General features: G+C 44.9%; 1 protein-coding gene across 1 annotated transcript; it reads left to right on the plus strand.

Moving 5' to 3' along the window:
* Positions 1–4,408: 4,408 nt before the first annotated feature.
* Positions 4,409–5,719, plus strand: LOC311123798 (trypsin inhibitor ClTI-1-like). Its single transcript, XM_084198031.1, has 4 exons — positions 4,409–4,489; positions 4,739–4,779; positions 5,297–5,406; positions 5,524–5,719. The coding sequence occupies exons 1-4, from the start codon at positions 4,444–4,446 to the stop codon at positions 5,567–5,569; spliced, it is 243 nt and encodes an 80-aa protein (XP_084054157.1). The 5' UTR covers positions 4,409–4,443; the 3' UTR covers positions 5,570–5,719.
* Positions 5,720–19,962: the final 14,243 nt, after the last annotated feature.

Consider the following 19,962-nt stretch of genomic DNA (forward strand, 5'->3'; position numbering starts at 1 on the left):
AATTAAGAGGCCACCATTTACAACTTGAACGGTTTTGACGTTGTCTCTCACTGTGATGACACAGCAAACTGTGTGATCCTCCTCTCTGTCCTGTGTGGGATTTGACTGATGGTTTTTCTCACATTAGTCTGCTTTCTAAAGAAGGGCCAATGAGGTGACACAAACACACACTCCCATCTCCTCCTTATCCCTGTGACCTCATCCTTAACAACAGGAAGTCAAAAGACACAAAAGAACAGGAGGCTGGGAGGAGGGAGAAGAGGGGGAAGAGAGGAGGAGAAGAACAGGTTGAGAGGGGGAGAAGAGGGGGGAAGGTGAAATAAGAGGAGGGAGAGAGGGGGAGAGGAAGTGTGAAAGAATGAGGGGGAGAGAGAGAAGGGGGAGTAGCACATATGTCACCAAACTCCCAGTTTGTCTGTGTCCAGAAGGGAGTGGGTGGAGCGGTAGAGAGACGAAGGGAGTGGGCGGAGCGGTAGAGAGACGAAGGGAGTGGGTGGAGCGGTAGAGAGACGAAGGGAGTGGGTGGAGCGGTAGAGAGACAAAGGGAGTGGGTGGAGCGGTAGAGAGACAAAGGGAGTGGGTGGAGCGGTAGAGAGATGAACGGAGTGGGTGGAGCGGTAGAGAGACGAAGGGAGTGGGTGGAGCGGTAGAGAGACTAAGGGAGTGGGTGGAGCGGTAGAGAGACGAAGGGAGTGGGTGGAGCGGTAGAGAGCGGGAAACTGAAGACAATGGTAGGAGAACCCAAGAGGGAGGGGCTTTTAAGCTAGGATGTGTGTGAATGAGACTCTAGAGGAGGAGCAGAGAGAGAGAAGGGAGGATGCTTTGCAAATCACCCCGGCTTTGTCCATTGTAATAAAGTCTCTAGATTCTACAAAAACTCTGTAAGAACTTTGATTTTTAATAAAGTATAGTGACAATTTTCCACATCACAGTCTGCCCAATGCATCACCGGGGGTACATTGCCTGCCCTCCAGGACATGTACAGCACCAGGTGTCACAGGAAGGCCAAGAAGATCATTAAGGACCTCAGCCACCCGAGCCACTGCCTGTTCACCCCGCTACCATCCAGAAGGAGAGGTCAGTACAGGTGAATCAGCTGGGACCGAGAGACTGGAAAACAGCTTCTATCTCAAGGCCATCGGACTGTTAAATAGCCATCACTAGCCGGCTACCACCCGGTACCCTGCCCTGAACTTAGTCAATGGCACTAATCGGCCTCCACCCAGTACCCTGCCCTGAACCTAGTCACTGGCACTAGCCGGCTACCACCCGGTTACTCATTCCTGCACCTTAGAGGCTGCTGCCCCATATACATAGACATGGAACACTGGCCACTTTAATAATGGAACACTGGCCACTTTAATGTTTACATCCTGTTTTACCCACTTCATGTGTATATACTGTATTCTAGTCATGGCCATCATTTAACTATTGCTGTACATATAGTATTCTATCCACGTATTCTACAGATATACCATATATTATATCCATATACTGTCCATAATGTCTATACATCCCATCACATATATATACACAGTGCATTCGGAAAGTATTCAGACCCCTTGATTTTTTCCACATTTTGTTACGTTACAGCCTTATTCTAAAATGGATCAAATAGCAGCTTTATGGTAGAGTGGCCAAACGGAGTTTGCCAAAGGCACTTAAAGGACTCTCAGACCGTGAGAAACAAGATTATCTGGCCTGATGAAACCAAGATTTAACTCTTTGCCCTGAATGCCAAATGTCACGCCTGGAAGAAAGCAGGCACCGCTCATCACCTGGCCAATACCATCCCTACGGTGAAGCATGGTGGTGGCAGCATCATGCTGTGGGACTGTTTTTCAGCGGCAGGGACTGGGAGACTAGTTAGGATTGAGGGAAAGATGAACGGAGCAAATTACAGAGAGATCCTTGATGAAAACCTGCTCCAGAGCACTCAGGACCTCAGACTGGGGCGAAGGTTCACCTTCCAACAGGACAACGACCCTAAGCACACAGCCAAGACAACGCAGGAGTGGCTTCAGGACAAGTCTCTGAATGTCCTTTAGTGGCCCAGCCAGATCCCGGACTTGAACCTGATCGAACATCTCTGGAGAGAACTGAAAATAGCTGTGCAGCGACGCTCCCCATCCAACCTGACAGAGCTTGAGAGGATCTGCAGAGAAGAATGGGAGAAACTCCCCAAATACAGGTGTGCCAAGCTTGTAGCGTCATACCCAAGAAGACTCAAGGCTGTAATCACTGCCAAAGGTGCTTCAACAAGTACTGAGTAAAGGGTCTGAATACTTATGTAAATTGATATTTCATTTTTTGTTTTCTTTATAAATTGGAAAAAAATACAAATACACGTTTTTTGCTTTGTCATTATGGGGTATTGTGTGTAGATTAATGAGGGGGGGAAAACTATTTTATCCATTTTAGAATAAGGCTGTAACGTAACAAAATGTGGAAAAAGTCAAGGGGTCTGAATACTTTCCGAATGCACTGAACCTAGTATTAAGCCATCTGAGCTGCTTCAATATTCATATATATTAGGCCTATAGGCTACTATTATCTAAAAGCGACTTTGACTTTATTAATTCTTGTTCAAAAACTGAAGAAATGCAGAATTTACACAATCAAACATCGCAAACAAAATAGCAGGAGAAAACACTTAGAATACAGAACACATGAACAACATAATACAAACCCTTAGAATACAGAACACATGGCCAACATCATACAAACACTTAGAATACAGAACACATGGCCAACATCATACAAACACTTAGAATACAGAACACATGGCCAACATCATACAAACACTTAGAATACAGAACACATGGCCAACATCATACAAACACTTAGAATACAGAACACATGGCCAACATCATACAAACACTTAGAATACAGAACACATGGCCAACATAATACAAACACTTAGAATACAGAACACATGGCCGACATAATACAAACACTTAGAATACAGAACACATGGCCAACATCAAATCAAATGTTATTTGCCACATGCGCGGAATACAACAGGTGTAGACCTTACAGTGAAATGCTTACTGACAAGCCCTTAACCAACAATGCAGTTTTAAGAAAAATAATAGTTAAGTAAAAAATATATCAGTAAAAAATAAAAATAACAAACAATTAAAGAGCAGCAGTAAAATAACAGTAGGGAGGCTATATACAGGGGGTACCGGTACAGAGTCAATGGGAAATAACAGTAGAGAGGCTATATACAGGGGGTACCGGTACAGAGTCAATGTGTAATAACAGTAGGGAGGCTATATACAGGGGGGTACCGGTACATAGTCAATGTGTAAAAACAGTAGGGAGGCTATATACAGGGGGTACGGGTACAGAGTCAATGTGTAATAACAGTAGGGAGGCTATATACAGGGGGTACCGGTACAGAGTCAATGTGAAATAACAGTAGAGAGGCTATATACAGGGGGGTACCGGTACAGAGTCAATGGGAAATAACAGTAGAGAGTCTATCTACAGGGGGTACCGGTACAGAGTCAATGTGAAATAACAGTAGGGAGGCTATATACAGGGGGGTACCGGTACAGAGTCAATGTGAAATAACAGTAGGGAGGCTATTTACAGGGGGTACCGGTACAGAGTCAATGTGTAATAACAGTAGGGAGGCTATATACAGGGGGGTACCGGTACAGAGTCAATGTGAAATAACAGTAGGGAGGCTATATACAGGGGGGTACCGGTACAGAGTCAATGGGAAATAACAGTAGGGAGGCTATATACAGGGGGGTACCGGTACAGAGTCAATGGGAAATAACAGTAGGGAGGCTATATACAGGGGGTACCGGTACAGAGTCAATGTGCGGGGGCGCAGGTTTGTCGACGTAAATGATGTAATATGTACATGTGAGTAGAGGTAAAGTGACTATGCATAAATAATTAACAGAGTAGCATCAGCGTAAAAAGATGGGGTGGGGGGGCAAATAGTCTGGGTAGCCATGATTAGCTATTCAGGAGTCTTATGGCTTGGGGGTAGAAGCTTGGTGGAGACCTACACGGTATAAATAGGGGGTGGAGTCCTACACAGTATAAATAGGGGGGGGTGGAGACCTACACGGTATAAATAGGGGGTGGAGACCTACACGGTATAAATAGGGGGGGGAGACCTACACGGTATAAATAAGGGGGGGGGGGGGGGGGGAGTCCTACACGGTATAAATAGGGGGTGGAGACCTACACGGTATAAATAGGGGGTGGAGACCTACATGGTATAAATAGGGGGTGGAGACCTACACGGTATAAATAGGGGGTGGAGTCCTACACGGTATAAATAGGGGGTGGAGACCTACACGGTATAAATAGGGGGTGGAGACCTACACGGTATAAATAGGGGGTGGAGACCTACACGGTATAAATACGGCTCCGGTGCCACACAACGTCACCTGCCTACGCCCCTTCACTACTGAGAGAATGTGGAACTTTACACGACTGACTCTCGCACTCCTCTGTGTTGCCGGTGAGTGTTGTTCAATTTTACTTAATTAGTTTCAAGTGGCAGTCAAATAGTTTTATTAAATAACATTAACTTCTAAGAGCAGTTTAGACAAACAGTCGATACTACCCCCGGACTGCCTCTGTTGGCGCCCGCGCAAATCTACGACTAGAGAAAAGATGCGCTATCTGTCGTTTAGATTAGAACGGCTGGAAATCAAATCTGACGTTAAATCATAATTAGTCTAAGACTTGACATCTTTCTCCATTTTAGTTTTGGCACGAGGAGCGAGTCTCCCTGACGGCAGCATAGAGGTAAGCAGGCTAAACCGTTTCTTTTTTTGGAGTGAAAGGCTATGCGCATTCATAAAACACTTTGTCCTATGTGCTGGATTAACAGTAGTTAGTAATGTAGAACACTGGTATGGGTCTTACTCTGTACAAAATTCAATTGTTCACCAAGTACACCTGTATCTTCCTGGTCAACAACTAGTTGACATGACAGTCAGGGGTGTATTCATTAGTCCGATTCTGTTGCAAATGTTTTGCAACGAACAGTGTACTCTAAATGTAAAACGTTTTTCAACCAATCGGAATTTCTATTGGGCAAATTCCCTGTTTGTGTTGCGTTTGCTTCAATTTGTTTGCTTGAGTGAAACGTTTTGCAATAGAATCTGAGAAATGAATACACCCCAGGTGCACTGTGGAAGGGGTGGAAAACGTATGGCTTGTTCCCTGTTATCCATGTTCTCTTCATATGGTGTCATACTAGTACACTATATTACCAACACCTCATATTTATTTATTACATAACCTGGTTTTTGTCCAACAGCCTAACTGTTCCAAGTACAACCTGCCCTGGTGCACCGAGCAATATGATCCAGTGTGTGGAACCGATGGCATCACCTACAGTAACGAATGCACGCTGTGCTCTGAAAACATGTAAGTAACCAACTAAAGCTTTCAACAACTTGTCTTGTTCTGTGCTTGTCTGTCTGTGCCTCTGTCTCGTTCTGTGTTTGTGCGTGTCTTTTAATTCTGCTCCGTGTGTGTTCCCAGGAAGCATAATCGTCACGTTCACATCAGGAGTAAAGGAGAGTGCTGAACCAGACGTGACCGTCCATTGTCTCAGCGACACACCAGGCCCTCAACATTACTTTGAACCATTTCCTGTTGCCTTGTCAAAACACTGACATGTTTTCTGCTGCCTTCTAAAAACCGGTCTCAAGTGCCTCAATAAACTTTGAACAATTTCTTCAATGCCTGTTTCCTTCTCCAACCCTTATTGGCTCCCTGTTTGTCATAGTCTTCTGTAGAGCACTTCACTACCTAGTCTTTAAGACTTGTGTAGTGTACTTCTTGGTGGTAAAATGGTCAACTTGTAAAATGAGGGAATGGCTGGCAGGGATGTTGATAGAGCATGGCGTTTGCAACGCCAGGGTTGTGGGTTCGATTCCCACGGGGGGCCAGTATAAAAAGATATCTATTCACTAACTGTAAGTCGCTCTGGATAAGAGCGTCTGCTAAATGACTAAAATGTAAGTTAGGCGGATGTTTATCTTAGTTAGTGAAAACACCCTCAATCACATCTTGATTCCTGTGCACCATAGAATAAGGGCTCTATTCAAGCAGAAGTACTACATATTCCACGCTATAAACGTAAAGGTCATTTCCGATTGAGCCGACATGCAGCGTTTAGTCTCCGCTAGAGCAGGGACGTTGCCTTTAAATGTCAATCACGCTGTAAAGCTGAACTTTTGTGGTGCGGATTGAATAGAGCCCTTAGTAAATATTGTCTTCACATTAGCAGTACTCTGAACTCCCCTCATGACCTCAAGGATTTGACCTGGTTGAAATGTTTTTGTTTAGGCCTGCTGACATTGTCTCTGTCTCTGCATAGACCTCTCTTTAATAGCAAGTTCAATGTGCAATATTAACCATTCCTCACTGATAGTCTTAATGTTTCAATGTATATTTACAGCGCCTTCAGAAAGTATTCATACCCCTTGACCTACTCCACATTTAGTCGTACAGCCTGAATTCAAAATGGAGTAAATAGATTTTTCATCCTCACCCATCTACACACAACACCCCATAATGACAAATTGAAATCATGTTTTTAGACATTTTGGCAAATGTTTGTATTGAAAATTAGATCCAGAAATATCTAACTTATATACAGTACCAGTCAAGTTTGGACACCTACTCATTCAAGGGTTCCTTTATTTTTACAATTTTCTACATTGTAGAATAATGGTGAAGACATCAAAACTGAAGTAACATATGGAATCATGTAACCAAAAAAAGTGTTAAACAAATCTAGATATGAGATTCTTCAAAGTAGCCACCATTTGCCTTGACAGCTTTGCACACTTGGCATTCTCTCAACCAGCTTCACCTGGAATGCTTTTCCAACAGTATTGAAGGAGTTCCCACATATGCTGAGCACTTGTTGGCTGCTTTTCCTTCACTCTGCCGTCCGACTCATCCCAAACCATCACAATTGGGTTGAGGTTGGGTGATTGTGGAGGCCAGGTCATCTGATGCAGCACTCCATCACTCTCCTTATTGGTAAAATAGCCCTTACATAGCCTGGAGGTGTGTTGGGTCATTGTCCTGTTGAAAAACAAATGATAGTCCCACTAAGCCCAAACCAGATGGGATGGCGTATCGCTGCAGAATGCTGTGGTAGCCATGCTGGTTAAGTGTGCCTTGAATTCTAAATAAATCACAGACAGTGTCACCAGCAAAGCACCCCCACACCATAACAACTCCTCCATGCTTCACGGTGTGAACACCGCGTCTCACAAAGACACGGCAGTTTGAACCAGAAATCTCACATTTGGACTCAAGACCAAAGGACACATTTCCACCGGTCTAATGTCCATTGCTCGTGTTTCTTGGCCCAAGCAGGTCTCTTCTTCTTATTGGTGTCCTTTAGTAGTGGTATCTTTGCAGCAATTCAACCATGAAGGCCTGATTCACACAGTCCCCTCTGAACAGTTGATGTTGAGATGTGTCTGTGACTTGAACTCTGTGAAGCATTTATTTGGGCTGCAATTTCTGAGGCTGGTAACTCTAATGAACTTATACTCTGCAGCAGAGTTAACTCTGGGTCTTCCATTCCTGTGGCAGTCCTCATGAGAGCCAGTTTCATCATAGCACTTGATGGTTTTTGCGACTGCACATGAAGAAACTTTCAAAGGTCTTGACATTTTCCGTGTTGACTGACCTTCATGTCTTAAAGTAATGATGGACATTTGTTTCTCTTTGCTTATTTGAGCTGTTCTTGCCATAATATGAACTTGGTCTTTTACCAAATCTTCTGTAAACCACCCCCCCCTACCTTGTCACAACACAACTGATTGGCTCAAACTCATTAAGAAGGAAGAAATTCCACAAATTAACTTTTAACAAGGCACACCTGTTAATTGAAATGCATTCCAGGTGACTACCGCATGAAGCTGGTTGAGAGAATGCCAAGAGTGTGCAAAGCTGTCATCAATGCAAAGGGTGTCTATTTGAAGAATCTCAAATATAAAATATATTTTGATTTGTTTAACACTTTTTTGGTTACTAAATGATTCCATATGTGTTATTTCATAGTTTTGATGTCTTCACTATTATTCTACAATATAAAAAATAGTAAAAATAAAGAAAAACCCTTGAATGAGTAGGTGTGTCCAAACTTGACTGGTAGTGTAAGTATTCACACCCCTTTGCTATCACACTTTGAGATCTGGCACATCCAATTTCCTTTGATCATCCTTGAGATGTCACTACATCTTGATTGGAGTCCACCTGTGGCCAATTCAATTGTTTGGACATGATTTAGAAAGAAACCCACCTGTCTATATAAGGTCCCACAGTTGACAGGTCATGTCAGAGCAGAAACTATACCATGAAGTCCAAGGAACTGTCCGTAAATCTCAGAGATAGAATTGTGATGAGGCATATTTCTGGGGAAGGGTATAAAACAATGTCTAGGGTGTTGAAAGTTTCCAAGAGCACAGTAGTCTCCATCATTGGGAAATCTAAAAATAATGGAACTACGCAGACTCTTCCTAGAGCTGGCCTTCCGACCAAACTGAGGAACCGGGCAAGAAGGACCTTGGTCAGAGAGGTGACCAAGAACCCAATGGCCACTCTGACAGAACTACAGAGTTCCTTGGCTGAGATGGGAGAACCTGCCAGAAGGACAACAGTCTCTACAGCACTTCACCAATCTGGGCTTTAAGGGAGAGTGGCCAGATGGAAGCCACTCCTGAGAAAAAGGCACATGACAGCACGCCTGGAGTTAGCAAAAAGGCAAGTGAAAGACTCCGATCATAAGGCAGAAGATTCTGTGGTCTGATGAGACAAAATGGAATTATTTGGCCTGAATGCAAAGCGCTATTTCTGGAGAACCAGGCACAGCTCATCACCCATCTAACTCCTATCCCTACTGTGAAGCATGGTGGTGGCAGCATCATGCTATGGGGATGCTTTTCAGCGGCAGGGACTGGGAGACTGGTAAGGATAGAGGGAACAATGAATGGAGCCAAATGCAGGCAAATCCTTGATGGGAACCTGCTTCAGAGTGCAAACGACCTTAGACTGCCCCGAAGATTTACGTTTCAACAGAACAATGCCCCCAAGCATATAGCCAAAGCAACGCTTGAATTATTCAGAACAAGAATGTGAAAGTCCTTGAGTGGCTTAGAATTCAGGCTGTAACACAACATTTACATTTACGTCATTTAGCCGACGCTCTTATCCAGAGCGACTTACAAATTGGTGCATTCACCTTATAGCCAGTGGGATAACCACTTTACAATATGTTTTTTTTTTTTTTTTTTGTGGGGTAAGGGGGGATAGAAGGATTACTTTATCCTATCCCAGGTATTCCTTAAAGAGGTGGGATTTCAAGTGTCTCCGGAAGGTGGTGAGTGACTCCGCTGTCCTGGCGTCGTGAGGGAGCTTGTTCCACCATTGGGGTGACAGAGCAGCGAACAGTTTTGACTGGGCTGAGCGGGAACTGTGCTTCCGCAGAGGTAGGGGGGCCAGCAGGCAAGAGGTGGATGAACGCAATGCCCTCGTTTGGGTGTAGGGACTGATCAGAGCCTGAAGGTACAGAGGTGCCGTTCCCCTCACAGCTCCGTAGGCAAGCACCATGGTCTTGTAGCAGATGCGAGCTTCAACTGGAAGCCAGTGGAGTGTGCGGAGGAGCGGGGTGATGTGAGAGAACTTGGGAAGGTTGAACACCAGACGGGCTGTGGCATTCTGGATGAGTTGTAGGGGTTTAATGGCACAGGCAGGGAGCCCAGCCAACAGCGAGTTGCAGTAATCCAGACGGGAGATGACAAGTGCCTGGATTAGGACCTGTGCCGCTTCCTGTGTAAGGCAGGGTCGTACTCTCCGAATGTTGTAGAGCATGAACCTGCAGGATCGGGTCACCGCCTTGATGTTAGCGGAGAATGACAGGGTGTTGTCCAGGGTCACGCCAAGGCTTTTTGCACTCTGGGAGGAGGACACAACGGAGTTGTCAACCGTGATGGCGAGATCATGGAATGGGCAGTCCTTCCCCGGGAGGAAGAGCAGCTCCGTCTTGCCGAGGTTCAGCTTGAAGTGGTGATCCGACATCCACACTGATATGTCTGCCAGACATGCAGAGATGCGATTCGCCACCTGGTTATCAGAAGGTGGAAAAGAGAAAATGAATTGTGTGTCGTCTGCGTAGCAATGATAGGAGAGACCATGTGAGGATATGACAGAGCCAAGTGACTTGGTGTATAGCGAGAATAGGAGAGGGCCTAGAACTGACACCAGTGGTGAGAGCACGTGGTGCGGAGACAGATTCTCGCCACGCCACTTAGTAGGAGCGACCTGTCAGGTAGGACGCAATCCAGGAGTGAGCCGCGCCTGAGATGCCCAACTCGGAGAGGGTGGAGAGGAGGATCTGATGGTTCACAGTATCAAAGGCAGCAGACAGGTCTAGAAGGACAAGAGCAGAGGAGAGAGAGTTAGCTTTAGCAGTGCGGAGAGCCTCCGTGACACAGAGAAGAGCAGTGTCAGTTGAACGACCAGTCTTGAAACCTGACTGGTTTGGATCAAGAAGGTCATTCTGAGAGAGATAGCAAGAGAGTTGGTTAAAGACGGCACGCTCAAGAGTTTTGGAGAGAAAAGAAAGAAGGGATACTGGTCTGTAGTTGTTGACATCAGAGGGATCGAGTGTAGGTTTTTTGAGAAGGGGTGCAACTCTCGCTCTCTTGAAGGCGGAAGGGACATAGCCACCGGTCAAGGATGAGTTGATGAGCGAGGTGAGGTAAGGGAGAAGGTCTCCGGAAATGGTCTGGAGAAGAGAGGAGGGGATTGGGTCAGGCGGGCAGGTTGTTGGGCGGCCGGCCGTCACAAGTCGCAAGATTTCATCTGGAGAGAGAGGGGAGAAAGAAGTCAAAGCATAGGGTAGGGCAGTGTGAGCAGGACCAGCAGTGTCATTTGACTTAACAAACGAGGATCGGATGTCATCAACCTTCTCTTCAAAATGGTTGACGAAGTCATCCACAAACAGGGAGGAGGGGGGGGGGGGGGGGAATTTAGAGTGGTAGAAAGTGGCTTTAGCAGCAGAAACAGAGGATGAAAATGTAGAGAGGAGGGAGTGAAAAGATGCCAGGTCAGGACAGGCGTAGGCTCAGGTTTTCTGGGTCTCTATGTTTTTGGTTGGATAGGTTTTTGCATTCTACATCAAACCATTTTTCATTGTTGTTAACTGTTGGCTGTCTTGACATTTTTATATTTGATAGGGAAGCTGAAATTAATAGGTTTTTTTTTTCCCAATAGTTTTTTGGTAGGTTTCGACACTATTTTCCTTCCATCTATAGTGTTTCTTAATATTATGCAGTTTATTCGGCTTTGATGCCTCATGATTGAGTATTGCTCTGTTCAAGAAGGCTGTGATTTTGCTGTGATCTGATAGGGGTGTCAGTGGGCTGACTGTGAACGAGACTCTGGGTTGAGGTCTGTGATAAAGTAGGTCACCACAGACTAGTATGTGTCCCTGGGCCTGGAAATGATTGATCTCCCCCTCTAGGATGGAGACGCTGTCTTTAATAAAGTATGGGGATTCTATTGGGGTGACCTTCTCCCCTACCTCACCTCGCTCATCAACTCATCCTTGACCGCTGGCTATGTCCCTTCCGTCTTCAAGAGAGCGAGAGTTGCACCCCTCCTCAAAAAACCTACACTCAATCCCTCCGATGTCAACAACTACAGACCAGTATCCCTTCTTTCTTTTCTCTCCAAAACTCTTGAGTCTCTAGTCAACTCTCCTGCTATCTCTCTCAGAATGACCTTCTTGATCCAAACCAGTCAGGTTTCAAGACTGGTCATTCAACTGAGACTGCTCTTCTCTGTGTCACGGAGGCTCTCCGCACTGCTAAAGCTAACTCTCTCTCCTCTGCTCTTGTCCTTCTAGACCTGTCTGCTGCCTTTGATAATGTGAACCATCAGATCCTCCTCTCCACCCTCTCCGAGTTGGGCATCTCCGGCACTGATCACTCTTGGATTGCGTCCTACCTGACCGGTCGCTCCTACCAGGTGGCGTGGCGAGAATCTGTCTCCGCACCACGTGCTCTCACCACTGGTGTCCCCCAGGGCTCAGTTCTAGGCCCTCTCCTATTCTCTCTATACACCAAGTCACTTGGCTCTGTCATATCCTCACATGGTCTCTCCTATCATTGCTACGCAGACGACACACAATTCATTTTCTCCTTTCCACCTTCTGATAACCAGGTGGCGAATTGCATCTCTGCATGTCTGGCAGACATATCAGTGTGGATGTCGGATCACCACCTCAAGCTGAACCTCGGCAAGACGGAGCTGCTCTTCCTCCCGGGGAAGGACTGCCCACTCCATGATCTCGCCATCACGGTTGACAACTCCATTGTGTCCTCCTCCCAGAGTGCAAAGAACCTTGGCGTGACCCTGGACAACACCCTGTCGTTCTCCGCTAACATCAAAGCTGTGACCCGATCCTGCAGGTTCATGCTCTACAACATTCGCAGAGTACACAGAAAGCGGCACAGGTCCTAATCCAGGCACTTGTCATCTCCCGTCTGGATTACTGCAACTCGCTGTTGGCTGGGCTCCCTGCCTGTGCCATTAAACCCCTACAACTCATCCAGAACGCTGCAGCCCATCTGGTGTTCAACCTTCCCACGTTCTCTCATGTCACCCCGCTCCTCCGCACACTCCACTGGCTTCCAGTTGAAGATCGCATCTACTACAAAACCATGGTGCTTGCCTACGGAGCTGTTAGGGGAACGGAACCTCCTTACCTTCAGGCTTTGATCAGACCCTACACCCAAACAAGGGCACTGCGTTCATCCACTTCTGGCCTGCTAGCTCCCCTACCGCTATGGAAGCACAGTTCCCGCTCAGCCCAGTCAAAGCTATTCGCTGCTCTGGCACCCCAATGGTGGAACAAGCTCCCCCACGACGCCAGGACAGCAGAGTCACTGACCACCTTCCGGAGACACTTGAAACCCTACCTCTTTAAGGAATACCTGGAATAGTATAACAGTAATCCTTCTACCCCCCCCCACCACCCCATAAAAAAAAAGAAGGGTGGTTGTCCCACTGGCTATGCTAAGTTGAATGCACCAATTTGTAAGTCGCTCTGGATAAGAGCGTCTGCTAAATGACTTAAATGTAAATGTAATTGGAGGTGTACCTGTGGATGTATTTCAAGGCCTACCTTCAAACTCAGTGCCTCTTTGCTTGACATCATGGGAAAATCAAAAGAAATCAGTCAAGAATTTGTAGACCTCCACAAGTCTGGTTCATCCTTGGGAGCAATTTCCAAACGCCTGAAGGTACCACGTTCATCTGTACAAACAATAGTATGCAAGTATAAACACCATGGGACCACGCAGCCATCATACCGCTCAGGAAGGAGACGCGTTCTGTCTCCTAGAGATGAACGTACTTTGGTGCGAAAAGTGCAAATCAATCCCAGAACAACAGAAAGGACCTTGTGAAGATGCTGGAGGAAACAGGTACAAAAGTATCTATATCCACAGTAAAATGAGTCCTATATCGACATAACCTGAAAGGCCGCTCAGCAAGGAAGATGCCACTGTTCCAAAACCGCCATAAAAAAGCCAGACTACGGTTTGCAACTGTACATGGGGACTAAGATCGTACTTTTTGGAGAAATGTCCTCTGGTCTGATGAAACAAAAATAGAACTGTTTGGCCATAATGACCATCGTTATGTTTGAAGGAAAAAGGGGAACGCTTGCAAGCCGAAGAACACCATCCCAACCGTGAAGCACGGCGGTGTTAGCATCATGCTGTGGGGGTGCTTTGCTGCAGGAGGGTCTGGTGCACTTCACAAAATAGATGGCATCATGAGGAAGGAAAATTATGTGGATATATTGAAGCAACATCTCAAGACATCAGTCTGGAAGTTAAAGCTTGGTCGTAAATGGGTCTTCCAAATGGACAATGACCCCAAGCATACTTCCAAAGTTGTGGCAAAATGGCTTAAGGATAACAAAGTCAAGGTATTGGAGTGGCCATCACAAAGCCCTGAGCGTGTGCGAGCAAGGAGGCCTACAAACCTGACTCAGTTACACCAGCTCTGTCAGGAGGAATGGGCCAAAATTTACCCAACTTATTGTGGGAAGCTTGTGGAAGGCTACCCGAAACATTTGACCCAAGTTAAACAATTTAAAGGCAATGCTACCAAATACTAATTGAGTGTATGTAAACTTCTGACCCACTGGGAATGTGATGAAAGAAATAAAAGCTGAAATAAATCATTCTCTCTACTATTATTCTGACATTTCACATTCTTAAAATAAAGTGGTGATCCTAACTGACCTAAGACAGGGAATTTTTACTAGGATTAAATGTCAGGAATTGTGAAAAACTTAGTTTAAATGTTTTTGGCTAAGGTGTATGTAAACTTCCGACTTCAACTGTACCTTTAAAAAAAAGGTAGGGGCATGGATCAGAAAACCAGTCAGTATCGGGTGACCACCATCTGACTCATGCAGTGCGACACATCTCCTTCGCATAGAGTTGATCAGGCTGTTGATTGTGGCCTGTGGAATGTTGTCCCACTCCTCTTCAATGGCTGTGTGAAGTTGCTGGATATTGGTGGGAACTGGAACACGCTGTCATACACGTCGATCCAGAGCATCCCAAACATGCTCAAAGGGTGACGTCTGGTAAGTATGCAGGCCATGGAAGAACTGGGACATTTTCAGCTTCCAGGAATTGTGTACAAATCCTTGCGACATGGGGCCGTGCATTATCATGCTGAAACATGAGGTGATGGCGGTGGATGAATGGCACGACAATCGGTGTGTAGGTTTTCAATTTTCTTTTAATTCAGAACAGCATTTGAACAACTTATGAGCAGCAGGTGCTTCTAATCAGCCAATCAGGGATGTGGCTTCTCTGGTCTACCTTGTATACAAGTTAGTCACAAAGACATACAGATTTATAGGGTATGGGAGTGGGCACGAATCACCTGCCCCAGGTGTCTGCTCACCTAAATACGTCATATCAATTCATGAGATAGCCCACCACCTGCCCCAGGTGTCTGCTCACCTAAATACGTCATATCAATTCATGAGATAGCCCACCACCTGCCCCAGGTGTCTGCTCACCTAAATACGTCATATCAATTCATGAGATAGCCCACCACAAAGGACATCAGGCACAGCCTGACACCTTTAGGAAGGAGGTGAAATCTAATTATTTTATTTAAAACATATGGGGATATGGAATTTAATGTATATATCCACATGGCTTCTCTTTAGAGTCATTTGTTGTCATAGTTACTCCCTTTATGTGGTGGATGAACTTTTCGATCCCGACGGAACGCAATTCATTAATAGAATGATGTTGTTCTATAAAGTGTCTTGGTACTGGCGAGGTGATATCTTGACGTGTAATAGTGGATTTATGTTATCCAAGGTGTACTCCAAGGGCCTCTGTAGCTCAGTTGGTAGAGCATGGGCGTTTGCAACGCCAGGGTTGTGGGTTCGATTCCCACGTGGGGCCAGTATGAAAATGTATGCACTCACTAACTGTAAGTTGCTCTGGATAAGAGCGTCTGCTAAATGACTAAAATGTACTTTCAAGGCGTGGAATGTTTTTCTGATATAAATCTTATTACAAGAACACTGTAAAATATAAATAACTTCTTTAGTAGTGCCAGTTATACATTACTTTATCTCATAGGTCCTAGAAGTCTGAGGGCCTACAATTGTTTTTTAAAAAGTTTTATTTAACTAGGCAATTAAGTTAAGAACAAATTCTTATTTACAATGACGGCCTACACCGGCCAAACCCGGACGACGCTGGGCATGATCTACATGGGAAGCATCCTTTATGAATGTCTCTTCTCTCTCTCTGACCACATCATATTTAACCAATATGTTTGATACATTTCTTGATTGTTTATAGGTGAATAAATGTGGATTCTGGAAGGCAGAATTTAAAGAGGAGTCTGATGATAACCTGTGCCAGTGTTTATTGACGATAGACTTGATGCCATTATGGCTATCATCGAAAGTAAGTATATAGTTTACAGAAAACAGTTTGTTCTGTTTTGATGGGATTTATTAAGTAACTGGCTTCTGTTCAAGCGTTTAACTTGTTTTGGAGCTTTATCAAGCCAGGTATCGGGGTATCCTCTACAGCTTCATCAAGCCAGGTATCAGGGTATCCTCTACAGCTTTATCAAGCCAGGTATCGGGGTATCCTCTATAGCTTTATCAAGCCAGGTATCAGGGTATCCTCTACAGCTTCACCAAGCCAGGTATCAGGGTATCCTCTACAGCTTTATCAAGCCAGGTATCAGGGTATCCTCTACAGCTTCATCAAGCCAGGTATCAGGGTATCCTCTACAGCTTTATCAAGCCAGGTATCAGGGTATCCTCTACAGCTTTATCAAGCCAGGTATCGGGGTATCCTCTACAGCTTCATCAAGCCAGGTATCGGGGTATCCTCTATAGCTTTATCAAGCCAGGTATCAAGGTATCCTCTATGGCTTTATCAAGCTAAAGAAACCTTTCAATTGATATTACGTAAAAACTTAAATAGTTAAATGATAACTTGAAAAGGATTTGTGACTGTATACGTTACAAAGGATAACCCTTTGCTTAAAACATCAATTTGTTCACTACAAAACTTTTTATCTGATAGGTTAAAAACGACATTCTCTCGGGGGGCATTGTTGCTTTGGGTATCTTCGTTCACCTCCTTCCACCGACCTCTTGTACCTCTCCTTGTGCGTCTTTGTCTTTGGCATGGGTACGTTTGGAGCGTCGGAGGGGCAGGGGGCCCAAAAAAGTATTTCTGGATCTGGAGGATGGAGAAGACATCGCTGAGGTAGAGGATTCACCGGATTCTGATGCGTTGGCCTGTTGTGTGGGATGTCGTCTGCAAGTGCTTGGGTTTCTCAGACAACCAGGTGTAGAAGTTCTGCTCCTTGTAGTCGACTGTGTTTTGCTTGAACTTTCCCAGGTTGAACTTCAGTAGATCGGCTTGGAGGTTATCGATCTTGGTTTTGATCTTCTGCTGGAGTCTGTCCACTTCTTCTTGATTATATGTCTGCTCAATGTCCATTTTGCAGTCATTGGTAGCTTGTTTTAAAGTAGCAAGCTCTTTAGAGGAATGGTCAATGATGAGTAGCAGTAGGTCCATAGAGCAGTGATTCAGCACCAGCGTCTCCTTTCCTTATGGACGGCTCCTTTTGGATACGTAAACCTTTATAAAATGATTCTGTTCTTGTAGTATTCGCTGAGCGTTATTGTGCTGGGAGCTCTAAGCAAATTTCTCTCTCTTGTAGTTTTGTTAAGTTTTATTTCATACTCTTCCTTTTCTGGGACTATGGTGGTGGTTAAGTCCCCAGTATTACCTTTCCTGCCTTGCCTCCAGACCGTAGTCGGGACGGCTCAGGGAATTCCTTCACTTGCTAGCTCCAGGGCCAGAGCAATTTACAGATGCTCTGGGGGGTAAATCCCACATTTGGGGATCTTATCTACTGCTAATGACGAGTTAGTCTGGAATTCCACTGAAGCAGTTGACATTTATTAAACTTGTACTGACTGAGGTAGTCTGAATGACGAAATAAAATAGAAATACGATTTTTGTGCACATGGAACATTTCTGGGATCTTTTATTTCATCTCATGAAACATGGGACCAACATTTTACATGTTACCTTTATATTTTGGTTCAGTATGGATTGAAGCATTCATTCTATCGTTCATGAAATTCTTCTGGTGAACAAGGTTTTCTTTAGTCTTCTAGGGCAACATATAATGGCAGAAGAGAAGCTGCATGTATCTAATTATAGACAAGTTGACTAACAAATAACCTACCAAAATGTTGGAAATTGTAAGCAGAAACATATCGAAATCAGGCACACCCTGTCAAAAAATCGTTCCAGCATCTCTGACTGTAGCCTACAGCGCTATTTAATTTTTATTTTAGCGGGTTAAAGCCAGCTTATGCTTGATCCAAAAATGTGGTCAGAGGAGGGTGTGACACAATTACGGAGCCTCTGGGGCACGCAGAGGCCAAATTGAGCTCCTTACCACATCTGCAGTGCGCCTCCCAAATGTTGTAACAATGTGGAGGGCTCTGTATAGCTTTGCATTGCCATGATTGGTTGACGGTAGGTCCTGTATAAACACAAACTCACTTCCTTGCCAACTTCCTTCACAACAGCACTGCTCAACAGCTCTGTGCTGTTCCACAAAGCGCAAGAAGTATGAATACCCTGACTTCTGCAGAGGCCGTATCACCGCCAATGCAGAAGACAGATTGACCATGCAGCGCCTTCTAGGATCGGCTGCGGCCATCCGAGTTTCACGTTATCTTGTATAGTCGGGCGTTGCGGATGGGTTATTGGCAATTGCTGATAGTGCGGGTGAACGAACAGCTGACCCGCACACCACTAGTGTGTGTGTCTATTCTTTGTTGTTGCCTAATTTTAGGTTCAGTTTAAGGTTTAATTTATTTGCGCCAAAGAAAATAAGTGATAAACAACAATACAGATGTTTTAAAAATTATTAAAAGAGGTGTGCTGGTTGGAAGCCGAAGGGCTTATAATGAAACCACACCACAAAAAAACAATATACAATACATAAGTTTAAAAAATAAAAAAATTAAAAGAAAAAATATTAAAAGGTTGGTTAAAACAGATAACAAAACCCATTAATCATAAATGTACAAATGAACCGATCAGCAATCGCAAAACTTTTTTTTGTAAGTGTGTGTGTGTGCATGTGTGGATGTGTGTGTGTGAGAGTTGGGCTATATGGAGGAGATGACTGAGTAGTTTGGTTCATCAGGCTGACCCCCAGTCTTCATGGAGGAGATTACTGAGTAGTTTGGTTCATCAGGCTGATCCCCCAGTCTTCATGGAGGAGATTACTGAGTAGTTTGGTTCATCAGGCTGATCCCCCAGTCTTCATGGAGGAGATTACTGAGTAGTTTGGTTCATCAGGCTGATCCCCCAGTCTTCATGGAGGAGATTACTGAGTAGTGTGGTTCATCAGGCTGATCCCCCAGTCTTCATGGAGGAGATTACTGAGTAGTTTGGTTCATCAGGCTGACCCCCAGTCTTCATGGAGGAGATTACTGAGTAGTTTGGTTCATCAGGCTGACCCCCCAGTCTTCATGGAGGAGATTACTGAGTAGTTTGGTTCATCAGGCTGATCCCCCAGTCTTCATGGAGGAGATTACTGAGTAGTGTGGTTCATCAGGCTGATCCCCCAGTCTTCATGGAGGAGATTACTGAGTAGTTTGGTTCATCAGGCTGACCCCCAGTCTTCATGGAGGAGATTACTGAGTAGTTTGGAGTCTTGTGTTCCTGGTCGGGAGAGGTTGTGTTTTCTCTAGCAGGAGGTAAGCTTGGCTTCTTATATGGTGTTGAGTAAAGCTTAAACCATGTATTTAGATTGTAGGTAGGTATTGTAGTTAGGCATTGTAGGTAGTTTACTTAGGTAGTTATTGTAGGTTATTGTAGGTAATTATTGTAGGTAAGTATTGTATTCGGCGGAGCCCGGCGAAGCACGAGGCTAGCACGAGGCTAGCTAACCCACTACCTGGACCAACAAAGCTAGCTAGCTAGCGGGTAGCTACTGGTAACTTTTAGCAACTGTGGATAGCTGTTTCCAATGTTATTTCACGCTTAAGAGTACCTGTAATTGGGCCAGCTAGCTACCTACCATTCAGCTGTTTTTCTAACCTCATTATCCGAGGCATTAACGTTAGGTGGTTGGTGGCTGCTGTACTTAATTACAGCTACTGATTGCAGTCTGCCACCCAGACAGCTGGCGTCGGGTAAGTTTGGCTTTATACATAGCTTGGGCTTTGTCGAGTAAGGCTTAAACTATGTATTTAGATTGTAGATAGGTATTATAGGTAGGCATCGTGGGCTGTATATTATTAGGTATTATAGGTAGGCATCGTGGGCTGTTGTGGGTAGTTAT

This window comes from Coregonus lavaretus (assembly GCF_964263955.1).
Source record: "Coregonus lavaretus genome assembly, contig: HAP1_SCAFFOLD_800, whole genome shotgun sequence".
Lineage (NCBI taxonomy): Eukaryota > Metazoa > Chordata > Actinopteri > Salmoniformes > Salmonidae > Coregonus > Coregonus lavaretus.

Bases quoted from the DNA above. Each gene is read 5' to 3' on its own strand.
- LOC311123798 (XM_084198031.1), top strand. From the start codon at position 4,444: ATGTGGAACTTTACACGACTGACTCTCGCACTCCTCTGTGTTGCCG. The intron at 4,490-4,738 runs GTGAGTGTTGTT...TCTCCATTTTAG, and splicing joins CGCACTCCTCTGTGTTGCCG to TTTTGGCACGAGGAGCGAGT. The intron at 4,780-5,296 runs GTAAGCAGGCTA...TTTGTCCAACAG, and splicing joins TCCCTGACGGCAGCATAGAG to CCTAACTGTTCCAAGTACAA.